Source organism: Chiloscyllium plagiosum, chromosome 5 (assembly GCF_004010195.1).
Source record: "Chiloscyllium plagiosum isolate BGI_BamShark_2017 chromosome 5, ASM401019v2, whole genome shotgun sequence".
NCBI classification, from domain to species: domain Eukaryota; kingdom Metazoa; phylum Chordata; class Chondrichthyes; order Orectolobiformes; family Hemiscylliidae; genus Chiloscyllium; species Chiloscyllium plagiosum.
The window spans coordinates 40,929,992-40,948,696 of record NC_057714.1 but is presented as its reverse complement, the minus strand read 5'-3'; the positions used below and the strand labels follow the sequence as shown (position 1 = coordinate 40,948,696).

The 18,705-nt window shown below is 39.0% G+C and overlaps 1 protein-coding gene across 2 annotated transcripts in view; it reads left to right on the top strand.

The window, feature by feature from the left end:
• Positions 1-18,705, top strand: part of LOC122549822 (calcium-binding mitochondrial carrier protein Aralar2) — a 284,028-nt gene that overhangs the window by 157,627 nt on the left and 107,696 nt on the right. For both annotated transcript variants that reach the window (XM_043689903.1, XM_043689904.1), the window contains exons 6-9: positions 9,676-9,822; positions 11,141-11,279; positions 11,854-11,947; positions 13,194-13,272. In XM_043689903.1, the coding sequence (XP_043545838.1) occupies positions 9,676-9,822; positions 11,141-11,279; positions 11,854-11,947; positions 13,194-13,272 (459 nt within the window). The remainder of the gene's footprint in view (positions 1-9,675; positions 9,823-11,140; positions 11,280-11,853; positions 11,948-13,193; positions 13,273-18,705) is intronic.

Below are 18,705 nucleotides of genomic sequence, written 5' to 3'. Positions count from 1 at the left end.
TTGTTTGCAGTAGACTCTGATTGATAGAGGTGTTGCCATGGAGAATGCATCAATTAATGCCGATTGACAGTAAACTGCCAGGCTTTGTTTAAATTTCAAGTCAGGCAGAATGACTGTGTTTGGTTGGAGCGATGCTCTGAGAAATGAACTTATTTTGTTGAGTTGAAACAGTTGCAGTTCTTTCTTCAGTTAAGAACAGGGCCTTATGTATGGATTGCGAGAAAGTGAGGACTGCAGATATTGGAGAGCAGAATCAAAAAGTGTGTTACTGAAAAGCGCAGCTAGTCAGGCAGCATCTGAGTAGCTGGCAATTCGACGTTTCAAGCATAAGTTCATTCCTGATGAAAAGCTTATGCTCGAAACGTCGACTCTCCTGCTCCTCAGATGCTGCTTGACCGGCTGTGCTTTCCAGCATCACACTTTTTGACTTTGTGTATGGATATATGTAACTTGCAGTATACGCAAGAGTACCACATGTGTGCCCAAATGTCAATCCCAATTGGTTGTCAGCATAATTCTTTGCACACTCAGGATTAACCGGCAAATGTTGTCCAATTGTGGAATCACATTGAATGTTGAATAGTGTATTGAGTTTTTTACAACAATTGATTGTTTGGCTATGGTCAGTACTTTTTTTATTGCAAACAGCCAAAAGAACATGCTGTTTGTTAGAATCTGCCGGCCTTTGGGTCACACGACCTACACCCATACCTGGTATCACACTGATACTGAGATTCGTATACCCCATTACTCATTAATGAGAACCAATATTTGACCTCAAACCCAAGACAGCTAATGGCTCTTACCATTCTATACAGATTAACACTACAACACTATTTGGTTCTTTTATCCATCCAAGTCATTTTGTCATATTGTTATTGTCCATGCTATCCAGTCAGCCCAAAGCAATAATGTTATACTACTTAAGTTGATGTTTAATGAGGATAGCTAATTGCTGTCTGACCAAACAAGTACCTGGAGACTGGCAGATTATTAAGATTTCTGATTTGTAAGCTTAGGACTGATTTGTAAAGATTTTATATGCTTTTAATTATTCATGACACATGAAATGTTGCTTTAATAGGGAAAAAATTGACTTGTACATTTGATCAAATGTCTCAGTAAAAGCAATCAATTCTGTCCAGATTTCTGTTCAGTGTTTCCACCCGAAACCTCACATGCATTTCATGCTATAAAATGTCATGTAAACTTGTGGACTGTATTAAGGTTCCAAAGTAAATTGTTTCTAATCAGTTTTAAAGGAGATAATACCAAGATAATTATGCACTGTATTAATCACAGTAATATGCACGGTTATACATGAAAATGTTGGTTGTCTGTGAACTCATAGTGTTAAGAACAAGTGATTTTTAACATGTAGAAGTGAATTTTAACAGCAAGTTATATTTGATTAGCACCTTGAACATAAAATGTCCACACTGTTTCACAGAAATATTATAAAACAAATATGGACACCAAGTCTTAAAAGGAGATATTAGGGAAAATGGCCAAAAACATGGTCAAAAAGGTAGGTTTCAAGGAGCGTCTTAATGGAGGAAAAAAAATATCAAGAGGAGCAAAAAAGGTATTCTAGATTGTAGCTTCTGTTCAGCTTAAACATGCCCACCAGTCCTGATTAAAATTGGAGATGTTCAAGAGATTTATAAAAGATGCAGAGATCCCAGAAGACTTTGTGCTGAGAGGAAATTATATTGTTGGAGTGAGGGTCAATGTTGGAGGGATTTGAAAATGAAGATCATGAGCATGAACCTTGTACAGATCCGAAGAGAAGGAAGGTTAATGGACAAGCCTAACTGGTCAAGAGACTGGGAACAGATTCCTGATAGGTGAAAGTTCCCAATTAACTTCTGGAAGTCTTACACAGGGTTGAATCTTCTCATGGCAAGTGTCAGGAAGCCCTTTTGCATTAATTTGCCAGTTATGCATGCTTATTAAAAATCCAGACTTGCATTCACCTTCCTAATTAAGCTTTACATGAGTGAGCAGTGCATTCCTTCAGATTCACACGGGTAGCCATCTTCCTTGACTTTGGAGTGAGTAGTTGCCTAATGCTCTTCAGAGAGCACTTGTCTGCAGTATTCCATGATTGAGGTTTGATGGTGGTAGTCTAAGTTGCACAGGGCTCAGAGGATGACCAAGTGTGGAAGTCTGTCTGGCTAAATGTGGAACGGAAGCAGCTGACCAAGGATTGTTAAAACAATCAGGATATTTAGCTTCGGGTATCCACCTTGAGAGCCTAAATGTTGATTTTAGCATGCAAGTCGTGAAGAGAAAGAATTAAGACAAATGTAGGCCCCTTACAGTTAGAAACAGTTTAAGTTTAAATGGATAACAAAAAAAATGACAGACCTTTTAAATATATACTTTGGTCTTCACAAAGGAGGACACAAATACCAGCCCAGAAAAGTTGGAAAAGACAGGATCCATGGACAGGCAAAAACGGAAGGAAATCAATATTAGTAGGGTGGTGGTGAAAGTGATGGGATTAAAGGCTGTTAAGTCCCTGGGCCCCACAATTTACATCCCAGAGTAGTTAGGAAGTGGCCCTGGAAATAAGGGATGCATCGGTGGTCATCATTCAAGATTTTATTGACTCCGGAATAGTCCCTATGATTTGGAAGGTAGCTAATGTAACCCCACTATTTAAAAAAGGATGTAGGGAGAAAACGGAATTACACATTGGTTTACCTGGCATTGGTAGAGGAAAAATTGCAAGAGTCCATTGTGTAATAACAGAGCATTTGGCAATCTATGACAAGATTGGACAGAATCAGTATGAATATATTCAAAGGAAATCATGCTGACCAATCAACTAGAACGTTTTGAGGGTATAACTTGTGGAGTTGATGAGAGTTGGCTAGTGGATGTGGTTTACTTGGAGTTTCAGAAGAACACATCTATGAGATTAGCATGGAAAACTAAATGTATAAGAGTAGTGTACTGACAAAATAGTGTACTGGATAGAAAACTGGTTGACAGAGAGCAAACAAATAATAGGAACAAATTGTCTTTTTCTAAGTGGCACTCAGTGAGTAATGGGGTACTGGTGGGACCCCAGCTGTTCACAATATATATTAATGATTTAGATGAGGGAACTAGGGATAATCTTCTTTCTTCTGGTTAAGAGGCCGTGTTTCAAGTCCCACCTGCTCCAGAGTTGTATTGTGTTTTTTTAAATATATTCTAAGTTAAGAAATGGAGATGTTCAGTAATTATTGAATGACATGCAATATCATTTGCAACACCTCACATTCTGAAAGTGTCTGTGATTATGTGCAGCATGATCTAAGCAAAATGTGTATTGTTGATGGACAAGTTCGATCCTATAATTAAATCTAGCATGACATATCATTTTTAAAAAATGTTTAGTTAACATGGTGGGTCATTCATTGAAACATAGCCACACAAGGCTGCAGAGTTTATTAAGAAGACAATACAAGTGTATGATATAAAAAAATCAAATGTAAGAAACAAAAACAAACTATTTAAATATAGAATACAGTTTGAAAGATCTTAAAACAAACAGAAAAAGAATCATCCTGGTTTCCGACTCGATCCATTATGGAGATGCAAATCCACAGAAATTACTGCTCTATCTCATATCTTTAATTTCAATTTAACTGATTCTTCCAGGTTCTTTCTTGTGAACTATACAGTTGTTTTACATGAATATTTGCAAAATGGAGAATTAAATTTTCACAATTTATGACGATCTGCAGATTTCTATTAAAGTACTTCAGTGTATGAAAGTTTCACAAATTAAACTTTTATACTAAAGTATGTATGTTTTCCTTGAACTATCCTATACTCTTTTCTAGGAGAGAAAATCTATTTGTTTATGACTCCAGTCAGGTTGCTTCCAAATTGCCCATAACTTTTAATCTCTGGACTTCTTAAACTAAAATCAATTCTTGATTATCTTGAACCAAAAACAAGCTAATGGTCATTAGTCTTTATCTACCTTTTGTAAATCACCACAGTAAAACTATTCTTCAGTAGCACTCCAGAGGCTCCCTGCTCTCGGGATACTTAACTGGATTAGGTTACTGTTCTGAAAGATATTTCAGACATTGATTTTTTAAAAAATCCTTCACAAAATCAACCAACCCAGTATGCAACTGTTGTAAAATCCACAGTCCCAAAATAATCAGCCATCTTTCATCACAGTATTAGTGAAAAGATGCATTGCATCCTACAGCCAAGATCTTCAATAGCACCTTAAAAGCCCTGCTTAAATTCAAGGACATTCGGTGCACAGGAACGTTAGCACTTGCAAGATTTCCCTCCTAGATGAACACTGTACTAAGATGAAAGTACATTGCATTCTTTCTGATGTCATTGCGCCAAATATCTGAACTTCCGTGCAAGTAGCTTGTAGAAGCAACCGAGGGGAGAAAGTGAGGTCTGCAGATGCTGGAGATCAAAGTTGAAACTTTATTGCTGGAACAGCACAGCAGGTCAGGCAGCATCCAGGGAACAGGAGATTCGACGTTTCGGGCACAGGCCCTTCTTCAGGAATGAGAATGTAGAAGCAACTGAACCTTGTGGAATATCACCGTAGCAATCAGTAAGACGACAAAAAATGTACACCTGTACATCTGCAGTGGTTTACAAGCCCTTGGATTTAGAATTTTATTATGTTCTCTTGGGTTATATTTCTAAAATTCAAATTGGTAATGCTTCCGGTCATGTAAATCCACAACAGTACAAGGCATATTTGTCATATATGTATGTCAAATGAAGTTGACAGGTGGATGTGTTTTTAGTACATAATGGACTTGTTAACCATAGCATTTAAATATCTTCAGCATGGAATTAAGATCAGCTAGAATCATGGCCATTTTTAATTACTTTTAATGCTACTTTTACTGAGTTTCTTGTATAGCTTCAGTTGAAATTACTGTAGGTAGTTGGAATAATATTTAATTGTAGTAAAACATCAGAGTACCGTATCATTAATGCTTCTAAAAATGAAAGTAATAAACAGACTTTGGAATCAGAGAAAATATTTAAACATAATTGTTTTAAAAACAATTTTTAGCATGTATTTTATTTCTAAACAGTTTAAGTGATTTTATATTGTGGATTTGTGGTCATTGGTTTCCAGTCCTTTTACTTGAGTAGTTTTGTTAATATGATGTCTAGACCTTAGAGCTAAGGCGGCAGGGGACCCCAGTTAATGCCAGTTTTCTTTTTCCCTTGTATTCACGATATGTGAATTGTCTTTATATATCATAATTAACCTAGACCAGATGGTTTGTTTTAATGCTTTTCATGTACAGTTTTGCAACATGACATTTTATTCCTTAGAGTTTTGACCTGCTTTAAGTCACAGTTGCAAAATAATTCACAACTGGCATACCAAACCTGTGGTCACGATAGTCACAAAATAGATTAATGTCAAACAAGATATTTTCTCTCTCATTCTTTGTATTTCTATTGTATCATCATTGCAAAGCCACCTATTGAGTACATGGAAGTTGTGTTTTCTATTCTCTCCCAAAAAAGTTCCTTTGTATTTACATTTACAAAATGTTCTAATCTCTAAACTATTGGTTTTCTATCTTTTAAGATTAGATTAGATTCCCTACAGTGTGGAAACAAGCCCTTCAGCCCAACAAGTCCACACTGACCCTCTGAAGAGTAACCCACCCAGACCCATTTCCCTTTGACTAACGTACCTAACACTATAGGTAATTTTGCATGGCCAATTCATCTGACCTGCACATCTTTGGACTGTGGGAGGAAACCAGAGCACCCAGAGGAAACCCACGCAGACACAGGGAGAATGTGCAAACACCACACAGACAGTCACCCAAGGTTGGAATCGAACCCGGGTCTCTGGCGCTGTGAGGCAGCAGTACTAACCACTGAGCTACCATGCCACCCCACTCTGCAGCCTTCTTGCCTGCCAGGGGTCCAGTATTTGCATTGAGAAATAAATGAGACTGTTTGCATTACCTCTAAACTAACTAAATTAATTTTCAATGCCCCAGTTGACCCATTGTTTGTTAAATGTCGCTGAGTCAAAATCCTGAAACTCCCTCTGAACAGCATTGTGGGTATATCAGTATCAAATGTACTGCTGTGATTCTGGACAGAATTCTCCTTCTCATTATGGGAAGTGTTGTCACACTACTGCACCAGGATGAGCTATGCAGAACAACACAAGATGTGACATCCTCACTGGGTGCACAATTCTGCACAATTCCACCAGACTGATCTAGACATCTGTAATATTTCTTGACGATACCAATATCGTTTGCTCTATGTGCACCCATGTTGCCCTATGGAAAGTGCTGTACCTCTCCTCTGCATTCCAGGGTAGGTTCCACAAAGGTATCAGTATCCATGACCTCACTGCACAGCTTTGTTCCATAGGCCAGATTTTGTATGGAGATGTATTCGCCAACCCCACCAATGGAACAATCCATGCTGAACCTACCGACTCAGTTCTTGTCTGGTTGGCAGGATATGATGATTGGAGCCTATAGGGAGTTGTGCTGGGGCATCAATTTTTTACATCTTCTATCACTGGCTTAGATAATGGACGCCAAGGCACGGTAGCTGATTTCCGCATGACAACAAGATAGATGGAAAAATATATTGTTAAGACACAGGAATTTGCAGATGGATATAGATCAGTTAAATATGCAAGAATCTGACAGAAAGAGGAAAATATAAAATTATCCACTTTGTCAGGAAGAATGAAAATAAAGAGTATTAATTAAATAAAGAATGACTATGGAATTGCTAGGTGCATAGGGATTTAGGTTTTCCTGTGCATGAGTCACAAAAACTTAGTATGCATGTACACATGTAATCAGTAAGACTAATGGGATGTACTCCTTTATTATGAGAGGAATTCAACATAAAAGTAAGGTTGTTATGCTTCAGTTATACAGGGTGTTGAATGCTGTGTGAAGCTTTGGTCTCGTTTAAGGAAAACATAAATACGTTGGAGGCTTGAAATGGGTGGATTGTCTCATTAGGATAAGTTGGAACAGCTGGATTTGTTTCTACTGCAGTCTAGAAAAGTGATGGATGATTTAATTTAAGTGTATTAGGTCCACCATTCTTACATTCCAAAAAGAACCAAGAGGCTGAAGTATTTAACAGCATGAGCTTTATTATGGAGATGTTTACAGGCAGCAAAGTTAGACTAAGCTGTTTCCCACCCAGAGTTGCCAATGATATCATCATGGTGTCACACAATTGGACTCTTACAGTGACAGTCCATCATACACAAATAGAATTGTCTCGATCGGGTTGCTGTGGAAAAATATTTCACCTGTGGTGGTTCTAGATCTAGGGCCAATTGCTTTAAAATTCGGAATAGTCTTTCAGGACAGATGAGCATTTCTTTTTCTTTGAGATTGTGTGGCTGTGGATATCTGCCTCAGAAGTCAGTAGAGGCAGGGTCATTAAATATTTTTAAAGCAAAGGTAGATAGTGCCTATTAGGCAGGGGAATCAAACATCATCAAGATAAATAGGGAAAGTGTAGTTCGAAATGCAAACAAACCAACCATGATGTTACTGAACAGAGGAACATGCTTGAGTCTCAGATGGTCTCTCTTACTCCTATTTCATGTTTGTACGATGGGTTGAATGATCTCCTTCGTTTTTGCCACCAATATATGATTCTATAATCTGCTTCCTGTCAAAGATTCTCTTTTTTTTTAAACCATATTCTACTCTGCCATCCAGGATGGTCTGGATTTGAAAGTCCCAGTTCTTTGCATGGGAGCATATTTGCTTGGAACCTTCTCTATCTATCTCCTCCTAAGTGCCTTCCACAGCTTTGAAACTGACTTACCTTAAAGTAGTAATTTCCAGTTCACATTTGCAAAGTCATACTTCAGAAACTGGCCTTTCCTCAATTTAGAATGTATATTGCTGGTTTATCTTTGTCCTTTTTCATAACTAAATTAAGTCAAGTTGAATTATAATTCCTTTCTCAAAAAAGCTGTACCATAGATACTCCTTCCCTTTGTCCAGCTTCAGTGCTTAAAATAAATCTAGAATTGCCCCTTCTTAACATGAACAAACAGTTTTGAAGTGGCACTGGACCTAAAATGTTAGCTCTACTTTTTATCCACAGATGCTGCCAAAACTGCTGAGTTTCTCCAGTAATTTCTATGATTATCGCTTTTCTGTTTCTGAGTTTAGAGTCATGGAGATGTACAGCATGGAAACAGACCCTTCGGTCCAACCTTTCTATGCTGACCAGATATTCCAACCCAATCTAGTCCCACCTGCCAGCACCCGGCCCATATTCCTCCAAACCCTTCCTCTTCATAAAACCATCCAAATACCTCTTAAATGTTGCAATTGTACCAACCTCCACCACTTCCTCTGGCAACTCATTCCATTCACGTACCACCCTCTGCGTGAAAATGTTGCCCCTTAGGTCTCTTTTATGTCTTTCCCCTTTCACCCTAAACCTATGCCCTCTAGTTCTGGACCCCCGACCCCAGGGAAAAGACTTTGTCTTATTTATCCTATCAATGCCCCTCATGATTTTGTAAACCTCTATAAGGTCATCCCTCAGTCTCCGACGCTCCAGAGAAAACAGCCCCAGCCTGTTCAGCCTTTCCCTATAGCTCAAATTCTTCAATCCTGGCAACATTCTTGTAAATCTTTTCTGAACCCTTTCAAGTTTCACAACATCTTTCGGATAGAAAGGAGACCAGAATTGCAAGCAATATTCCAACAGTTGCCTAACCAATGTCCTGTGCAGCCGCAACATGACCTCCCAACTCCTGTACTCAATACTCTGACCAATAAAGGAAAGCATACGAAACGACTTCTTCACTATCCTATCTACCTGCGACTCCACTTTCAATGAGCTGTGAACCTGCACTCCAAGGTCTCTTTGTTCAGCAACACTCCAGGACCTTACCTTTAAGTGTATAAGTCCTGCTAAGATTTGCTTTCCCAAAATGCAGCACCTCGCATTTATCTGAATTAAACTCCCATCTGCCACTTCTCAGCCCATTGGCCCATCTGGTCCAGATCCTGTTGTAATCTGAGGTAACCCTCTTCGCTGTCCACTATACCTCCAATTTTAGTGTCAGCAGCAAACTTATTAACTGTACCTCTTATGCTCGCATCCAAATCATTTATGTAAATAACATAAAGTAGAGGAACCAGCACTGATCCTTGTGGCACTCCACTGGTCACAGGCCTCCAGTCAGAAAAACATCCCTCCACCACGACCCTCTGTCTTCTACCTTTGAGCCAGTTCTGTATCCAAATGGCTAGTTCTCCCTATATTCCATGAGATCTAACCTAGGTGATCTCATTTTATGAATATATAAACTCTCTTCACAGCTATGATTCTTTCTGACTGATGAATTTTAAAATGTTGCTCTATCAGACTTTATGATGTTGTCATCTGAGAATCTGTCCTTTCTACATAGAAGCTGAAATGGTGTATAAAGTTAATCATCAACTACATGGTTTAGAGAAATTGACTGTTGAAATCTAGTATAAATTTGCTAACTGTTATTCCGTTCGGGTCAAATTTGGTGAAAGACCTGCAAAATTACAGTTAACTTCATTTTAATCCTGTTATTGTTTCACTTAATGCACAAAATGGAAATAGACATCAGAATTTTAAAGCAAATGTTCATATTTTCTGAATTTGCAGGAATTACAGCAGGAGCATGCAAGGCAGGCTTTTATGCAGAGGGATACAAATAAGAGCGGTAGCATTTCTGTCATGGATTTCAAGGATATCATGGTCACTGTTCGCCCACACATGCTGACTCAATTTGTGGAACAATCCTTAGTAACAGTAAGTTACATCATTACATTGAACACACACATTCTATGGAATGCTAAAAGCAATGTAAATATCAAGATTACAAAGTCATATTTTCAACAATGATGGCCTCTGAAATGTTTTAAAATAATGCATCCAGTAAAATTATTTTCCACAAAATACTTTTTCCACATAGTTTCTAAAGTACCTCTTTTGAGACAGTGCGAAATTACTCTTGAACTCAAAGCAGACAGGAAATCAGTGAGGCATTTGATTAATATATTAGTCTGAGGCTCATGCTAAAGTTGGCATTAGGTGTCATTTCAATGAAAGCATTGAGCTGCAGGTGCAAAAAAGACATCCCAAAGCAGTGTGCTGATTTTTAAACGTTCACTGATGGATTGTAGAATGCTGGCAGTGCCGGAATTTATTGTCCATTTCTAGTTGGCTTGCTTGTCCGTTTCAGAGGGCAGTTAAGACTGAACTAAACTAATGTGAACTAGATGGGTTTTTGTGATAATCAACGGTGGTTACTATGTGGATAGCTTTTTCAGATATTTTTTAATGAAGTTCAATCAATGCTGGCCACCTCTGTGCCTGAGTTAGCCAACAGGAAGATTCTTGAGGGCAATTTCTTTTTCTGAAGAAGAGCCACATTGGACTCGAAACACTAACTTTGCTTCTCTCCTCACGTGCTGCCAGACCTGCTGAGTTTGTCCACACTTTGCTTTTATTTAAGCCTTGGAATAGTTAGTAGGCTTCTTCTAACTCCAAAACAACGTGACATTTAACCAATTTTGTGATTGTTCTTTGAGCACCTTTAAGGACATTTGTGTAGGGTCCTAATTTGTACAGTAAAGCAGCCTTGGGCACACAGTCAGGTAAGGTTTGTATGCCAGAGAAAAGGTTGAGGGTAAATGTCTTGTAATTTTCAAATCCTGACTGCTTGTATTTTGAAAATAAAAAGAATGGCCATGAATTGCATTTCTCCCCTTGCCTCAAAATTCCTTGTCAGTTGGGAGATTTGCAAATATGCAGTGCTTGTAACAAGTTGTCTATTTTGCAGCGATTGGTTTTCAAATACAATAAATTAAAACAAATGCTGTTGTAAATTTCTCCAAGTAGACATACAATTTTTTTAAGTTCCAAGAAATAGATAATGTTCTGCAAATAATCAATTGCAGAAACATGTGGTGAATAAAGTCAGTTTGAATTATTTAAGTATCGTTAACCCTAAGTAACTATCTATTACGTACAAGAAGCGTTGAACAGATGTGTTTCTTAAACAAGAGATGTGAATGACTTTACATGAGTAAAATTTGCTATTTTTGTTTCCCTCTATTACTTGTAGGCAGCTGGAGGTTCTTCAACCCATCAAGTCAGCTTCTCCTACTATAATGGTTTTAACTCACTCCTAAACAACATGGAGCTCATTATAGGAGTCTACCATACTATAGCTGGCTCCGGTAGAATTATGAATGTTGGTAAAGGTTAGGATTTCTGATTATGCCTTCTGGATATTTCCCAGGTTTAAAGGGGGTAAAGATGTGCATAGTTTTCAAACAAAAAAATCAGTGATTGATTTCCTGGCTTCGTTTGTGGCATGTCCTTTGACTACTGTGTTCTAGCTCTTCAATCCACACTAAACTGCAATCTTTTACTTTCATTTCAATACAAAAGTTTAATTAAGCCAGAGTCAGATACATAGGGGTTTTAAAGGCTTTAACAAACTAGGCTAACATCCAAATTGGCACTCTATAAAATAACTGTATAATACAGATTAATTATTCTGTAACTTCTGCAAGTGTACAGTAAGTTGCCCTATATGCTTGGTCTGAAATCTTAATCATCCTTATTTGACCAATTACACTGTTTTTATTTCAGCAAAAAAAAAATCATTAGTTGTACCTATTTGGACTAAGGCGTGCAAATCTCCACATACCCTTTTTGCACTGACTCACATTAGTATCCTTTGTCCAAAAGTAGAAGATGCATTGTCAGGTGGCACAGTCATTTCCTAACATTAAATAATGGAACAATATATTGTATTATTTTTCTCTCCAGAGGAATTTACTCTTGCTGCACAGGAACTTGGTCAGGTGACACCTATGGAAATTGATATTTTGTTTCAGTTATCAAGCCTCAATAACCCAACTGGGTGAGTTGGATGCCACAATGTACTGTATTTGGGGTTTAATTTGCCATATTTGGCTATTACATTTAATATTGTTAGAATGTGTTCATATACAGAGCACAGACAATGTCAGAATACTCTACTTACAAGTGCCAAGTCCTTTGCATTTTACCAAAAGTTAAAGTAAAGTTTGAAGGCAGCACACACTGCACTTGATATACAACTGTGAAATATAGAGCAAGAAGGTTTACAGCTATGCACTTTAACTGTTTTAATTTATTGAGTATTTAAATTAAACAATTACTTAAGCTCCTGATTTAGAATATCTTGAGTTGTAATCTTATCACATTTTTGTTTTATGGGTTTAATGGTGGTTAAATATGTTGTGAAGTGAGTTAATTATTGATAGTTAGATTAAATCCTCTTGCAAGGATGCCTGCCTTGAAGAAGTTTTCCTCCTCTCTCCAATCTCTTTCCCACTGCAACCCCCAGGTCATCTCCTCTGCCCTGAAGCTCTTCTATGCTACTTTCTCCCCACCCCTCTCTCATTTATCTCTCCACCCTGCAGGCACCCTGCCTCTATTCCTGATGAAGGGCTTTTGCCTGAAATGTCGATTTTCCTGCTCCTCGGATGCTGCCTGACCTGCTGTGCTTTTCCAGCACCACTCTAATCTAGACTCTGGTTTCCAGCATCTGCAGTCCTTGTTTTTGCCTATCATGAAGTATTGTCCATAGTCAGTAATTACCAACCAATGTATTGTCAGATAAGGCTGTTGAAATGTGAATAATTTAGTGTCAAACCTATTTTAATGTTTAAAATTGTAGAACAGTGGATCCTAACTTCTACCTCCACTCTTTGGTATTGACCTTAAAAAGTTATGTACCAGTAATTTCTGCAGGTTTACTTTAATCGTCTAGTATAGTTCTACCTCTGTCCCTTAACAATCATATTGCTTATATGTATTATAATGGTTTTTAGTGTTTCTCATTGTAATCTGTCAGTCTTTCTTCAAACTTTATCTTGGTATTTTAAATTATTTTTTATTTTTTCACATTTTTGGACTTTTTCAATTAACCTTTTATTTGTATCATTGCTGATATTAATTTCTTATTTTAACCTGTTTCTCCATTTATCCAAGGAAAATAGCACTGACCTTTGCACTTGCATATGTGATAATGAGCTCTTGGTGCACAAATACCAAGTCTTGGATTTGTAACATATGCTAAACTGTTAATTCCTCTAATTTCTTCTAATTTGTTTCTTCCATAGACACATCACATTAACAGACCTGAAGAAAATAGCACCTCATGGGGAAGGAATATTGCCGTATTACCTGAGAGAATCTACGGTGAGAGGGTTGCACAGATTTTAAGGGCTTGAGACTGTGACCTGTTTGTGACTTTAAACTTTGTGAGATAGTGTTGCTAAAATAGTATTTAATTTGCCTGTTAATAATTCATTGTTAAACTAGATTGGGAAAAGAAATGTCCGTATTTCTTTCTACTCCAAACCAATAGTAATCTACCTTTTCAAATCTGTTTCTAATATTAGAGGTACCATTCAGCTCTTTGGTATGTTAGTATTACAGATTCACAAATGCACCGATTTTTAAAATTAATGCGTTTGGAAATTTGGCACTTCGATTAAAATATTGATTTCTCTTCCACCTGCTTTTTTTTTCTTTGTTGGTGTGTGAGCTTTGCTGGCAAGGTCAGTATTTGCTGCTCCTCCCTAATTGGACTTAACAAGATGAGCTGCCTCCTTCAGTCATTGCAATCCATATGGAGCAGGCACAATCACAGTATTGCTAGGATAGAAGTTCCAAGTTTTTGCTGCAACGACAGTGAAGAAACAGCAATATAGTTCCAAGTCGGATTATGTATGATTGGAAGGAAACTTGCAGTTAGCGCTGTTTCTGGGAATCTTCTGCTCTTCTCCTTTCAGTTGATACGATGTGGATTTGAAAAGACTATTCAGAGAGGTTTGGTGAGTTGTTACAGTGAATGATGTAGATGGCACAGACTGTTGCTATCTGAAGGCCGCATTATCCTGCATGATGTTGAACATTTTGAATGTTGGTGGAGCTGCAATCATTGAAGCAAGTGGAGAGATTTCTGTCATGTTACTGATCAGCAGTCCCCCTCATTTTTATTGTGTGGATCTTGGAGGCCCATGTGAGGTATTGGCTTCTGGAACTGGAAATTAATGCTGCATTTGGCATCAGCATGCTGGTCGCCGTGCATGGAATGTCAGAGTGGCTACGCTAAACAGATTGGAGGGAATGTTGCTACTGACCTATGTTTTGTAAATTGTGGATGGAAGATTGTTGGAGAGTAAATTGAGAAAAGATATCTCAGAATAAAACTGGATGGACCAATAAGCATCAACATAAGCATTGGAAATGATAATAGTATACCCTGTCCAATTGATACTGTAAATTCCTCTTTACAGGAGACTATGCATCAACCTACCTGACCTTCCGGTTGCCATCCATTTTAATTCTCCCTCCCACTCCCCTGGTAACATGTCCATCCTTGGCCTCCTCCACACTCAGAAGCCAAATGTAAACTGGAGGAACACCACCTGATATTTTGCCTGGGGATCGTACAGCCCAATAGCCTCAATTCTGCCTTCAATAGCTTCAAAATGCATTCATCCTCAGCCTTACCCCTTTCCCAGCCCTCCCCTTCCTTCTCACCTCTCTGACCTGACCTTACCTCTTCATCTTCCTACTCACCTATCCGCTCTATCCTTCCTAATGATCAATCACAATTACTGCATACCTGCACCCACCTGTCACCATCCCACCTACCCTTGCCCCAGCCCCACCCCCCTTTGCCCCAGCCCCACCTCCCTCCCTCTATTTACTTCTGGGCTCCCTTGCTCTTCCCCATTCCTGACGAAAGGTTTTGGTCTCCACGTATGCTGTCTGACCTGCTGTGCTTATCCAGCTTCATATCTATTGACTCTGACTTCCAGAATCTCCAGTCCTTATTGTCTCCAAAATTAGAAGAAGATGTTTCACAGAATATTTAAGCAATAGCCTCACAGAGTCATATTCACTAAAAACATACCTTTGAGCCAATGTCTTGACTTCTCCATCAAAATCTCTAGATGTTTGCTGTCTTTCTCACAGGAAGACCCGCCAAAGATGATATACAGTTGCAAGGAAATTTCAACATTGAGTCAGGATGCAAGAAGCCCCATGGGATCAGTCCCATGACAAGAAAGATTTATCCTATTAACCACACAGCCCTCCCTCAGCTAATGTATCATAGAACATAGAACAATACAGCGCAGAACAGGCCCTTTGGCCCTCGATGTTTCACCGACCTGTGAACTATTCTCAGCTCGTCCCCCTACACTATCCCAAAATCATACATGTACTTATCTAAGGATTGTTTAAATCTCCCTAATGTGGCTGAGTTGACTACATTCACAGGTAGTGCATTCCACGCCCTTACCACTCTCTGCGGAAAGAACCTGCTTTTGACATCTGTCTTAAATCTATCACCCCTCAATTTGTAGTTATGCCCCGTCGTACACGCTGATGTCACCATCCTAGGAAAAAGACTTTCACTGTCTACCCTATCTAATCCTCTGATCATCTTGTATGTCTCTATCAAATCCCCTCTTAGACTTCTTGCCAATGAGAACAGGTTCAAGTCTCTCAGCCTTTCCTCATAAGACCTTCCCTCCAGACCAGGCACATCCTGGTAAATCTCCTCTGCACCTTTTCCAATGCTTCCACATCCTTCCCGAAATATGAGGACCAGAACTGTACACAATATTCCAAGTGTGGCCACACCAGCGTTTTGTATAGTTGCAGCATGATATTGCGGCTCAGGAACTCAATCCCTTCTGGGAGCCCAGAAGTAAATAGAGGGAGGGAGGTGGGGCTGGGGTGAGGGTAGGTGGGATGGTGACAGGTGGGTGCAGGTATGCAGTAATTGTGATTGATCACAATCTACGAATGTAACCTAACACACCGTATGCCTTCTTAACAGCACTATCCACCTGGGTGGCAACTTTTCGGGATCTATGTACATGGACTCCAAGATCCCTCTGCACATCCACACTACCAAGAATCTTTCCATTGACCCACTACTCTGCCTTCCTGTTATTCTTCCCAAAGTGCATCACCTCACATTTAGCTGCACTGAACTCCATTTGCCAACTCTCAGCCCAATTCTGCAGTTTATCCAAGTCCCCCTGCAACCCGTAACACTCTTCCACACTGTCCACTACTCCACCGACTTTAATGTCGTCTGCAAATTTACTAATCCATCCACCTATGCCTGCATCTAAGTCATTTATAAAAATGACAAACAACAGTGGTCCCAAACAGATCTTTGTGGTACACCACTAGTAACTGGACTCCAGTCTGAATATTGTCCATCAGTCACCACTCGCTGCCTTCTTCCAGAAAGCCAGTTTCTAATCCAAACTGCTAAATCACCCTCAATTCCATGCCCCTGCATTTTCTCCAACAGCCTACCATGTGGAACCTTATCAGAGAATTTACTGAAGTCCATGTATAACGCATCAAAGCCCTACCTTCATCTACATGCTTGGTCACCTTCTCAGAAAACTCAGAGGTTTGTGAGACACGACCTGCCCTTGACGAAACCATGTTGACTATCTGAAATCAAATTGTTGTTTGCTAGATGACTATAAATCTTATCTCTTATAATCCTTTTCAAAACCTTTCCTGCAACAGAAGTAAGGCTCTATTTTCCTCCATATTTAATACCACTTGCAAGATGCAAGGTCACAAAATATACTATGGGAGCAGTAATTCAGTGTTTATTACCAAAACTGGCTCAGAAGCCAGTACTGACTGAACTGGCTTAGTCTTGAGTATTACTGGCACCTCCTACAAACATGGAAAATTGCCCAGACCATGTCTTGTTTACAAAAAGCAAGGCAAATTCAAACTAGACAATTATACCGGTTTCAGCCTACTCTCAATTGTCGCCAAAGTGATAGAAGAAATTCTCAATAGTGCTTTCATGCAGAACTTACACAGCAATAACCTGCTCATTGATGCCCAGATTTGGTTCCTCCAAGGGCATGGCTTCTGATTTCATTCTTGCTCTTGTCCAAATATGATCAAAAGTGCTGACTTCCGAACGTGAGATTGGAGTGACTGCTCTTAACACCACAACAGCATTTGACTGAGTGTGACATCATCAAACTATGGCAAGATGAAAATCAGGTAGGGATTCAGATCTAATCTTCCCATTCATTAGAAATATATCCTGTGCAAAGGCAAATGGTTGTAGTTGTGGGAGGGCAATGGTCTCAGCCTCATAACATTGCTAGTTCAGCAGGGTAGTGTTGGCACAACCATCTTAAACTGCTTCATCAATGACATTCCTTCATCATGTCAGAACTGGAGATGTTTGTTGATGATTGCACAATGTGTAGTAGTTTTTGCAATTCTTCAGATACTTAATGAATCTGTATCCATGTGCTGCAAGTCTCGGATAATATTCAGGCCTAGGTTAATATGTGACAAGGACCACGCATGCCACACGTGTCATGTGATGCCAATCTCCAACAAGAGAGAATTAAGACACATCCCTCTGATATTTAATGGCATCAAAACTGTTGAATACCCCATATTCAAAATTCTGAGGGTCATCATTGATCAAAAACTGAACTAGATCAGCCATACAAGTATTGTTTGTCTACAAGACCAGGTAAGAGGCTAAGAATTCTGTGGCGAGTAACTCACCTACTGACTCTGAAGCCTGTCCACTTTCTTAAATGCAATAATGAAACATGTGATGAAAGAGTCTCAGTTACATGAATGAGTGCCACTTCAGCAGCACTGAAGAAATTTAACACCATCCAAATCAAAGCATCCAGCTTGATTGGCAGCTCATTCACGAGCCCAATCATTTGTTTCCTCCACAATTGACCCAATGTATTTGACAAGATGCATTGCTACACCACAACTGGGCTCTTTTGACGCATTTTCAAACCCTCAACGTCCAACACCTTGAAGGACAAGAACGGCAGGGACATAGGAACAACACCACCAGGAAGATCCCTTCTAACCCCCAAACTATCCTGGGATTGGAACAATATTTCTATTTCTTCACTGTAAATTGATCAAACTCCTCGAACTTCCTTTCAAACAACAGTGTGAGTGTGTTTACACCACATGGATAATGAGTGAGGGACAGTGGTTCATCACTGCCTTCTCAAAAGTAATTCATGATAAGCAACAGTACTATTTTTGTTAGCAATATTGTATGAAACAGTAACAAAAAAGATGCACCTGTCCATTGTGAGAGAAAGTCCAGAACAAGGTTCCACTTGGTAGACTAATTAGTAAAGTTAAATCACATGGGATTCAGAGTGAGCTTGCCAATTACATAGAAAAATGTCTTAACTACAGGAGTCAGAGAATGATAGTGGAGAATTATTTTTCGTACTGGAAGGCCGGTTCCAGTGATCTTCCACAGGGATTGGTGCTGGGTCCACTTGTGTTTATCATTTATATAAATGATTTAGATGAGAAAATAGAAGGCAGTGGTTAGTAAGCTTGTGGATGACACCAAAATTGATGGTATAATGGACAATGGAGAAGAATATCTAAGATTACAAATACATTTTGTTCATTTGGGTCAATGGGCTGAGGAGTGGCAGATGGAGTTTGTTTTGGATAAATGCAAGGTATTGCATTTTAGTAAAATAACAGGACTTTTTTAATTAAAAGTAGGGGCTTGCCTGGTGTTGTAGAACAGCAAGATCTAGGGATTCAGGTATA